The sequence below is a fragment of the Sorex araneus genome, chromosome 2 (assembly GCF_027595985.1).
Source record: "Sorex araneus isolate mSorAra2 chromosome 2, mSorAra2.pri, whole genome shotgun sequence".
NCBI classification, from domain to species: Eukaryota; Metazoa; Chordata; class Mammalia; order Eulipotyphla; family Soricidae; genus Sorex; species Sorex araneus.
This window is the reverse complement of record NC_073303.1, coordinates 231,516,214-231,526,849: the sequence shown is the minus strand read 5'-3', so window position 1 is coordinate 231,526,849 and position 10,636 is coordinate 231,516,214. Positions and strand designations below refer to the sequence as shown.

General features: G+C 60.6%; 1 protein-coding gene across 1 annotated transcript; it reads left to right on the top strand.

The window, feature by feature from the left end:
* Positions 1-494: 494 nt before the first annotated feature.
* On the top strand, positions 495-9,553 carry RASAL3 (RAS protein activator like 3). The gene is made up of 18 exons (XM_055124596.1): positions 495-540; positions 662-999; positions 2,190-2,308; positions 2,494-2,572; positions 2,648-2,709; positions 2,963-3,033; positions 3,512-3,629; positions 3,715-3,813; positions 3,981-4,523; positions 5,064-5,208; positions 5,354-5,498; positions 6,511-6,747; positions 6,826-7,024; positions 7,108-7,226; positions 8,308-8,680; positions 8,888-9,045; positions 9,264-9,327; positions 9,407-9,553. Exons 2-18 carry the CDS (start codon positions 672-674, stop codon positions 9,551-9,553), a joined length of 3,006 nt encoding a protein of 1,001 aa, XP_054980571.1. The 5' UTR covers positions 495-540; positions 662-671.
* Positions 9,554-10,636: the final 1,083 nt, after the last annotated feature.

Sequence of the window (10,636 nt, the reverse complement as noted above, 5' to 3'; positions counted from 1 at the left end):
AAACCCCCCAAATTTTAAATGTACACAGGAAAAGGGCTGGGATATGTCAGAAGGCTGTGCACACGAAGCCCACAGTTCCTTCAGGCACCCCAGCCCTGAGCACCATGGCTGTGGCTCCAGCAGCACTGGGCCCAAGTGGCATTGTGTTGTAGGACTGAGCACTAGCCCCAGTGGGGCAAGAACTGCCAGGGAGGCCCTGGACCCACCTCCAAAGATGGCAGAAATGGTAGTGACGCTCCCCTGGGGAACGTGGGTGGGGAGGGACTGCTGGTTGGGCGCGGGTTGGGCCAGGTTCGGGCCCGTGCTTGCGAGGTGCTCGGAGCTCTCACTAAGTCCCTCCTAGGCAGGCGCCAAACTTAGGATCCTGAGTTTCTCCCACATCTGCTCGGAGTGAGACTCAGGTTCTGCCTGTCACCTCCTGGGGCCCTCCCAGCCTGGCTGTGGGGTGGGCCAGGCAGGTCACGTGGAGTCTCTTTCCGTGGGAGGAAGCCAGCCAGGCGGGTGCAGACAGCGGCAACTCCGACCCGGTCAGAAAATCAGGTACAGGAGGAAGTGCTTATAGCCCCCCAGGGGCCCCGGGACAAGGCCGAGTGTGGGGAGCTGGGATGAGGGTGGCATGTGGGCCAGCAACGGGTAGGACTGTTTGCCCTCTCGCCCCCAGGAGGACCCACATGGACCCACTGCTGTCAGCCCTGAGTGTCCCCTCCCGGACCATGGACCCCTCCCCACTGACCTCCTACCGCTGGCACACTGGGGGCAGTGCCGGGGAGAAGGGGACTGCTGGCGGGGTCCGCTGGGGGCGCCTTTCAGGCTGGGGTCGGGCACTGAGCCTCCAGGAGTCCCTGGGCAGCAGGCAGCCAGCTCCCCGCTCTCTGTTCCGCCGAGTTCTCTCTGCACCCCCAAAGGAAGCCTGCACAAGCCGCCTGAGGATGTCCAAGATGCTCTGGGGGCGGTCCAAGAGCCCCTCACCGGAGCCAGAGCCAGAGCCCCAAGCCCCAGGTACACAGCCCCCCCATCCCTGCCAGGCAGGGTTCCGGATGCTTGACTCGTCTGCTCTTGAGCAAAGCCCACAGACAGGAAGTTGTGATGAGTGCAAGAGCAGGCAGGAAATGGCAGGGGCCCTGCTGCCCGCTTCCCTCTCCCCTCACCCAGGGCTTGAGCAGGGGTGGCAGAGGTCCAGCCAGCAAAGGACAGGGATGGCCTTTGGGGGACTTAGGACTCTTGGCCCCAGCAGGTGGTCCACTCTCACCATCTCCCCACTGGACCGCAGTCCAGCTGCCCCTGCTTCCCTCTCCCTCCCCCGCTGCTCTTTTTCCTCCCCCGCTGCTCTTCTTCCTCCCCCACTGCTCTTCTTCCTCCCCCGATGCTCTTCTTCCTCCCCTCACCAAACTCAGCTCCCCAGCCAGTAAAGCAGTGATCTCCCAAGCCCTGCCTTGAAGAGTGTCTTAGTCCACCCGTCCACTGCCCATCTGTACATTTATCTTTCCATTATTCACCCGCCCATCACTCTGTCAACTTATACATTCATTCATTATACATTTATCCATTTGTCAACCACCCATTCACCCACTCATCTACTCATCCATAAAATCACACTTCCATCTACCCATGAATCCATCCATCCAACCACCCATCCATCCACACATACACATCCATCCATACATCCCTTCAGCCACTCATTCACACATCCATCCATCACATATCTACACCTCCATCCACCCAACCACCCATCCATCCACACATTCTTCCATCCACACATCCATCCACACACCCACCCTTTCACAATCCATGCACCCATCCACACTCCCACCCTTTCACGATCCACGCACCCATCCACACACCCACCCTTTCACGATCCACGCATCCATACATCCTCATGTCCATCCATTCAAACAGAGGTTTGCTGAAGTGTTCTGATCAGACCCTGTTGTAGGCACTGGAGACCCAGAACTGAACAGGAAAGGTCGCCCTTAATGCTCCTGAAACCCACAAGGAATAGCTGCTCTCTGCCCTCTAGCTGGCTACAGGCTCCCAGGGGGACCCCACAAACATACCCAATGCCCTGTGGGGGTGGGGGCAGCTTTGGGACCTTAGAAAAGAAAGAAGGCAGGGAGACAGGCTGTGGCATGGAGGAAGGGGTTTGCAGCAGGAGGAAGTGTCCCCCATCCCACTGACTGTCCTCTGCTCAGAGCTGGAGCCCCCTGGCCCCCAGATTCCTGAGGCCCCCAGCCCCAACGTGCCTGTCTGGAACATCAGTGACTTCACCCTGCTGGATGGCCGGCTGGTGCTGCTAAGGGGCGAGGAGGAGGTAAGTGGTGTTGCTGGAGATGAGGAGGGGTGAGGGGTGCTGCTGGAGGAGGGGAGGGAGAGGGGGTACTACTGGGGGCAGGGAGGGGGAGGGGCGCTGCTGGGGTTGGTAAGGGGGCGAGCCCTGAGGAGGGCAGCAGGGGCGCTGCTGCCATGTCCCTGGACTGATGGTCTCTGTGGGAACAGGGATCCCACCTGTCCTGGGTGGGTAGTGCCAGCTCTGAGAGCAGCATCCATATGGCCCTGGGGACCCTCAGAGACAAAGGTAAGGTGCAGGGTGGAGGGGCCTGTAGGGAAGGTCAGAGAAGACCCCCACCTTCCAACCTCCCATCACCCCCAGAACGGACCCCCAGGAAATTGGAGCCGGAGGCTGCTGGACCCAACCCGCCCCACAACGTCCGGGTAAGGCTGGAGGTGGGGAGAGCGAAGGCCCTGGGACCCCCTTGGAGGCCCTCATGATGCCATCCCCCTTTCCCGCTGTGCCTGGGAGATAGGTGGAAGCCTAGGGTCCCCCAGGCACTGTGGGTGGGGCCTGAAAAACAAGACAAGGGGGAACATCAGCCTGTAGGTCCTGCTAAGGCAGCCCGGGCTTGGCGCCCTGAATCCTCCCGGCAGCCTGGGGGAGAGGACTGAGGGCTCCTGAACCTTCCCACAGGGGCTGCTCAGGCGTCTGAAAGAGAAGAAGAGGGCCAGGTTGGAGCTGGGCACCAACGCCCCCCGAGATGGGTAAGGGTCGGGGGTACAGGGGCTGGACCCCCCAGATCCCCTCTCCACACTCCTCTCCAGCATCATGCAGCATGTGGGCGGGCCAGCTGGCCACTTTGAGAGGGAGCAGGAGGTGACCCTCTGGGGAGGCCTCCAAGAGCTGAGAGCCAAAGGGTGGGCAGCATGCACAAGGCCACAGACAAGGACCAGTGACAGAGAAAGGCCATGGACCAGAAGGCAAGGCCATGGGTGTGTGTGGGGGGCAAGGCCCCAGGCCTCAGGGCCACAGGGCAAGGACATGGGCTAACAGGCTTGCAGAGAAAACGGCAGAGGCCACAGCAAGTGTCCAAGGGGTGGAGGCAGCTGGTGCAGAGAACAGATTACAATCCTGCTATTGGACCCTGCACTGACCCCAGGGTTCAGGATGGCTCGGGATACTAGTAGTGGGGGCACGACTCCCTCTCCCAGCGCCCTCCTCCCCACCTTCACCGTGCTCCAGGGCCCTGGGCTCCCGGGAGTCCTTGGCCACATTGTCCGAGCTGGACCTGGGCGCCGAGAGGGATGTTCGCGTGTGGCCGGTGCATCCCAGCCTCCTGGAGGAGAGGCACTGCTTCCAGGTGAGCGGTGCGGCCCACCGCCTCATGCCCCTCCGCGCCCCGCGCCCCTCCGCGCTCCACCGCACCTGGGTTCTCCCGCCCGCAGGTCACGTGGGCCGGCGGCCAGCGCTGCTTCTCCTGTCGCTCAGCCGCCGAGAAGGACCGTTGGATCCAGGACCTGCGCCGCCACTTCCAGCCCTGCCAGGTCCGAGGTGGCGCAGACGCCCCAGCCCGGCCCCCCCAGGCTCAGCCCCTTCCGCCCGCCTAGCCCCGGGGAATCCCCGACGCCCGAGGGGGCCGCCGCGCCCCCCCCCATCCCCACCCCGTCCCCAGCCTCACCCGGCGCCCCTGACCCGACCGCCCGGCCCGCAGGACACGTCGGAGCGGGAGGAGACGTGGCTGAGCGTGTGGGTGCATGAGGCCAAGGGGCTGCCCCGGGCGGCGGCCGCGGCGCCGGGCGTGCGGGCCGAGCTGTGGCTGGACGGGGCGCTGCTGGCGCGCACGGCGGCGCGTGCCGGCCCGGGGCCGCTCTTCTGGGCCGAGCGCTTCCACTTCGAGGCTCTGCCGCCTGCGCGGCGCCTGTCCCTGCGGCTGCGCAGGGCCGGCCCGGGGGGCGCGGCGCTGGGCCGCGTGGCGCTGACCCTGGCCGAGCTGGGCGCTCCCCGCGGACCGGCCGCCGGTCTGGAACGCTGGTTCCCGCTGCTCGGGGCCCCGGAAGGCGCGGCGCTACGGGCGCGGGTCCGGGCGCGCCGCCTGCGCGTGCTGCCGTCGGAGCGCTACAAGGAGCTGGCTGAGTTCCTCACCTTCCACTACGCGCGCCTGTGCGGGGCGCTGGAGCCCGCGCTGCCCGCGCAGGCCAAAGAGGAGCTGGCGGCCGCCCTGGTGCGCGTGCTGCAGGCCACCGGCCGGGCGCAGGTGCGGAGCGGGCGGCAGGGCTCGGGACCCCGGAGCCGCGCGCTGGGGCGGGACGACCCGGGTGGGTAGGGAGCAGAGGCGTCCATCCTGGACGGTGGAGAGGACGCAGGGACAGCGTGGGGGAGTCAGGCGGGGAGGGCGCATGGGACTCCCTGGGAGGCGAGGAGGGAGCCGGAGCGCTACAGGGAGGTGGGGAGAGCCCAGGGTGGTTCCTAGGAGGAGGGGACGCTGGGGTGCCAAGGGAGGTGGAGAGTGTCTGAGCACACATAGGCAAGAGGGATGGGGGGGGCAGGACACCTCGGATACAGGGTCCTGGGGCACATGCTCAGTGGGAGGAGCTTCGAGGGACTGGGCTTGAGGGCCTGAGGCCTGAGTTTGAGCCTTGAGGCTGCAGTTCCTGCCACTTAGACACCCCAGCTGGAGTACTGGGCTGGAGCAGCAGTTGTGCAAGGGGCGGGAACCAGGCGCCAGGTGTGAGGGAAGGGTCACTCTGCAAGCTCAGCCTGCCCTGCGCACCATGACCCTCCCCCACAACGCCAGGCACTGGTGACAGACCTGGGTACCATGGAACTGGCCCGCTGCGGAGGTCACGAAGCGCTGCTGTTCCGGGAGAACACGCTTGCCACCAAGGCCATTGATGAATACATGAAGCTGGTGGCACAGGATTACCTCCAGGAGACCCTCGGTGTGCTGGGGTGGGGTCAGGAGGGGCCATGAGGTTCCAGAGGGCAGCTGGATTCTGGCATGGCTTGGCCATGCTGGGGTCCAGGGAGGCAGGTGGAAGATGGTGTGGCCATGGCTTGGCCGCTTTCTCACAGTGTCCACTGCAGGGCAGGTGGTGCGTCGTCTCTGTGCCTCCAGAGAGGACTGTGAGGTAGACCCCAGCAAGTGCCCGGGTCCCGAACTGCCGCAGCACCAGGCCTGGCTGCACAGCAGCTGTGAGGAGGTCTTCCAGAACATTGTCCACTCCCACAGGTGAGCTCACTGCTGGGATAGGGAGGGCACATGCCTTTCCGGGGAGCTGGGGGACCCTTTGGGGTGCTGGAGATTGAACCTGGGGCAGTCGCATGCAGAGCCAGAACCCTACCCACTGTACTATCTTTCTGGCCCCATTTCTGAAGTTTTGCTTAAGATTCAGTAAATCTGATAATCTGCTCCATACAGTATACCACGGACTGGAGTAATAGCACAGCAGGTAGGCCGTTTGCCTTGCATGCAGCCAACCTGGGTTCGATTCCTCGATCCCTCTCGGAGAGCCTGGCAAGCTACCAAGAGTAACCTGCCTGCACAGCAGAGCCTGGCAAGCTACTTGTGGCATGTTCGATATGCCAAAAACAGTAACAAGTCTCACAATGGAGACATCACTAGTGCCCGCTCAAGCAAATTGATGAACAATGGGACGACAACGATACAGTGCTACAGTATACCATGGAGCCTAGGCGGCATTGGGCCCAGGGCCTTATTCTCTAATGACAAATAACCCCTCTGGCCCAGTTGTAGGACCTCTGATAGCAGGAGATGACTTACCCCACCCATAGTCATTGGCCTTGAGTACCCCTATAATAATCCCATGCTATTTCACATGTACTTCAGTACCCCAAAGTTATGTCTGCTCACAGCTACATCCAAAGCTCATGGTGTCTGACTCCTTGTGGACCTGTACCCCGTACCCCAATTCTAAGTGAGTGATTTCAGGGTGGTGGGAGATAGTACAGTGGTTAGGGTGTTTGCCTTGCATGTGGCTAACCTGGATTTATCCCAAGCATCCCAGATGGTCTCCCAAGCCCGCCAGGAGTGATTCCTGAGCGTAGAGCCAGGATAACCCCTGAGCATCAACAGATGTGGTCCCAAAACCAGAAACAAAGTGAGTCCAGAGGCAACCTCACTACTCTATAAACCCTGACCACAAGCTGCAGTGCAGACATCATTGCCCCAGTCCCTGCCCGACGCCCCCCCTCCACCTGTAACGAAGCATCCTCTGTGGCAGCTGGTTCCCCGCCGAGCTGGGTGCTGTGTTCTCCAGCTGGACAGACGTCTGCAGGAAGCGGGGCACTGAGGTGCTGGGCCCACAGCTGGTGTGTGCCTCCCTCTTTCTGCGGCTCCTCTGCCCTGCCATCCTGGCCCCCAGCCTGTTCGGCTTGGTACCGGAGCATCCAGCCCCTGGCCCGGCGCGTGCCCTCACACTCATTGCCAAGGTCATCCAGAACCTCGCCAACCGTACTCTGTAGGTATTGGGTGATTGGGGGCTCTTGCTGGGGGGTACAGCGGGTGCTGGGCCTAACCTCTAACCTGGCCTGCTCAGCTTCGGCGAGAAGGAGGCGTACATGGGCTTCATGAACAGCTTCCTGGAGGAACATGGACCCGCCATGCAGAGCTTCTTGGAGCAAGTGGCTGTGGTGGATGCAGCAGCCCCCAGCGGCTACCAAGGCAGCACTGACCTGGCCCTCCGACTGGCAGTTCTGCATGCTCAGCTCTGCACCATCTTTGCTGAGCTGGATCAGGTGAGGACAGTGTGGGGAGGCTGGCAGTCAGGGATCCTGTGGCCCCAGGGACTGGCTCAGTATTTGGACTTCTTGTCTCCCAGGCAACCCGTGAGAGCCTGGAACCACTGCCCACCATCCTGAGAGCCATCGAGGAGGGAAGGCCTGTCCCCGTGTCTGTGCCCATGCGCCTGCCCCCACCCTCCATCCAGGGGAACACCAGGTAACCTGCCTGCCTGGAGCTGAGTGAAGGGTTGGGATGGTGAGAGAAGGAGCAGGGACAGAAGTGACGATGGGACCATGGGGCAGGTCTGCTGGGGTCAGGGCCTGGGGCTGGTGTCCCCACTTGGGTATGAGAGCTCTTATGGTCAGCCTCGGCCAAGGCTCCAGTGAGAGACTAAGTGGGGTCAAGCCAGGGACAGAAACCAAGATGCATTGCCGAAGGTCAGCGGGTAGCTCAGACTGTAACCAGAGGTCACTAGGATCAAATGGGGACAAGGATATTTGGGATCAGATATTATGAACTTCAGTTTACCCAGGGGCAGGGATAAGGTCATTTTAAGGTTATGGAATTTTGGGACAAGAATGGGTCTGAGGGGCCAGGGCAATAGTACAGCAGATTAGGGCACTTGCCTTGGCTTAATGAGACTGACCCAAGTTTGATTCCCAGCACCAAATATGGTCTCCAGGACTAATTCCTGAGCGCAGAGTCAGGAGTAACCCTTGAGCATTACTAGATGTGTTTCCCCTGCCCCTCGAGCACACACACACACACACACACACACACACACACACACACACACACAAAGAATGTGTCTGATAAAGAATGGAGAAGGTATCTTTATGGGCAGAAGTAATGCCCACGGTCAGCTGGGGGGGTGGGCAGAGAGATGGCTCAGTGGGTTAAGCACAGGCCTTCCTGAAGGAGACCCGGATTCAATTCCCTGAACACAACCAGGGACAACCAGTAGCAAACTTGAAGCACAGAGTTAGGAGTAGCCCCTGAGTAGCACTGGGGCTACACCCCTCCAAATAAACAGGGTGGGTTTGGAATTTGAAGCTGCTATGAACTTCAAGCCATGGTGTCATGGGTGAGAGAAGAGGCCAGGTGAGGTGGGAGCCACGGCCATGAGAACTTGAGTTCAGGGTGGCCCCTGAAAGGCCAGGTCCCAGGAAGGATGAGATCCACGGGATGGGGGCATTTCCAACTGGAGATCATGGGGATGGATCAGATCTGGGAATCTGGGTCTCTCTCTCTCTTTTTTTTTTTTTGGATGGAATCTGAGTTTCTGCGACTCCCTCAGCTTCCCTGCAGGCGAGAAGCCAGGGTTCCTGCCCCCCCGGGACCTTCCTAAGCACACCCCTCTCATCTCCAAGAGCCAGTCCCTCCGAAGCGTCCAGGGAGCAGGCTATCAGACCTGGCGGCGACCAGACCACTACAACCCACTGTATCCCACCTGCGTGCAGCGCACGCAAAGTGTCCCAGCCCGATGCCGATCCACAGGGTCTCTGCCGCACCCCAAATGCTCGATGCGCACGGGGTCAGCACCCCGTGGTCGGCCCTGGACCCGGGCCTCGGCCTCGCTGCCTCGCAAATCGTCAGTTCCCTGGCAGCGGCAGCTGGACCAGCCGCGGGACAGAGACCAGGCGCTAGGCGTGCACCGACCCATGGGCAAGGTAGCTGCGGCTGGGGAGCGGGCTGGAGGTGGCCTGGAAGCCAGGTGGGAGGCTTATATGCGGCGGACTCCGCTGCTCAGCGTTCTGGACGCCGGCTGCCGTCTCTGCTCTCCGAGCCCCAATTTCCTGCCCTGCACAAACACCGGGGCGGGAGGAAACGGATCGAGGAGACTGGCTGTTGGAAAGACAAGTGACCCCTTCTCGCAGCTGGCCGAGCTTCAGTGCGAGATGGCCGCCCTGCGTGCGGAGCAGAAGGCGCTGTCCGGCCTCGTGGAGTCACTAGGAGCCCAGCTCCGAGCCTTCGCTGAGCAGCAGGTGCAACTTCGCGGCCAGCTGCAGGACCTGGACTCCAGGCTCTGCGACAGGTGACCCCGTCCCACCCTCTGGCCCCGCCCCACCCACTACACAAGCCCCGCCCTCAAACGACCTGGTCCAGCACACCCCTGAAAGCCCCGCCACTACCTGGGGGCGGTCCTTACATCCTGCACCTCTGGTTTTAGCCCGCCCCCTGCCTGACCTCTTGCATGGCTTTCCTCAGCCTCTGACCTTTCACCCTTTGCCTGCCTCTGATCCCTGATTGCAGGACCTCCAGGTTGCATGCCGAGTGCAACCTGCCTAGCTGTGAGGTCCCTAGGCTGAAAAGTTGGGTGAGTGCTTGTCAAAGCAGGGAGATGGGTCGGGGCGGTGCGTTTATGCTCTCCCCTCCTCATGCCGCTCCCTTCCCAGGAGCACCGCCTGGCCGCGGTGGAGAATGCGCAAACCCAGCTGAGCGAGGCTCTGCAGCGCCTACAGCTTCCCCCAGGGACCGCGGGGTCCCCCGGAAGCCAACCCCAACCCCTCAAAGGACCCTGCATCAACGGCGACACCCCCTGAACCGCCCTCTCCACCTCCAGTGGTCAGGGAGCAGAAAGCCAGTGAGGCGGCCCCTGCCTCCGCCAGTGGGCTGCAGGAGAGTGGTGCTGTAGGTGCCAATCAGGCTGGCATTGCGAGGTTGCAGAGTAAAATCCTGATTCAGTCAGACCAGCGGATGGTGTTTGCTTCTTTGTTGCCCCTACAGCTGCCAATCAGAGGGCATTTCATCTTTCCACTCTACTCTCCCAAATGCTCCCCTAATTCCAGGTTGGGGGAGGGAGACTGTATGCATACACACTCTGACTCTGTAGACCTTAGGACTTGACTGAGTGTCCATTTTCCACAGCTGTGAAACGGATCAGAACTTACTTACACTCGAAAAGTTTCATCCTTTGAAGCACGGCCCTTCGATCTTTTTACAGCCTGCAAGCCCTGCACCTGTCCTGTGTAGATGTCCACAGGCTGACAGCTATAACCAAGGCATAAGACCTGTGGTTTTCAGTCTTTCTGCACCTGTAATCCGTGGGTCACTGGTCTCAAGTGTTCAGTATAAGTGGTTCTATAGTTAGAGCTGCTGTCACTGAAACGAGTTCCACCTCCATCAATCCCTGGACCCCAGATGAGATACAGTTAAGACTCCCAGATCAAAGTTTCCCATATGGTGGCAGATGAAGGAAAGATTGGGTCAGTGTGCAGATGGCTGGTTTCTGTGGGGACTGGTCAGAGGAATGAGCGGAAATTTGAATTTTGGATGTGTGGATGGGTGAGAACTTGTGTGTGGGGGAGGGTACAATAGGTTGATTGATGTTAGCATTTAAGCAGGACATTTTTTCTGGTAGGTGAGGAATTAGGTTGGTGGTTAGCTGGAAAGGGAAGAGGTCTAGATTGTGAAGGGTAGTAAATATTTACACCTAATTTCATGATTTTATATGTTATATACACATAGATCTCCTGAGATGTTTGAGTTGTGCAGAGGGTAATAGTAACCAGCTAGACAGAAAGGACTTATGTTTGTGGCACCTACCAGATAGTAGTACCAACAAGTCAGCCTGGAACTGATGGGTGCTTGGGTGGCTGGAAGGAAGAGGGTGTGTAGAGTGGATA

Coding starts and splice junctions, on each gene's coding strand:
- RASAL3 (XM_055124596.1), top strand. CDS start 672: ATGGACCCACTGCTGTCAGCCCTGAGTGTCCCCTCCCGGACCATGGAC. Junction 2,309..2,493: donor TGCTAAGGGGCGAGGAGGAG/GTAAGTGGTGTT, acceptor CTGTGGGAACAG/GGATCCCACCTGTCCTGGGT. Junction 8,681..8,887: donor TGCACCGACCCATGGGCAAG/GTAGCTGCGGCT, acceptor CCCTTCTCGCAG/CTGGCCGAGCTTCAGTGCGA.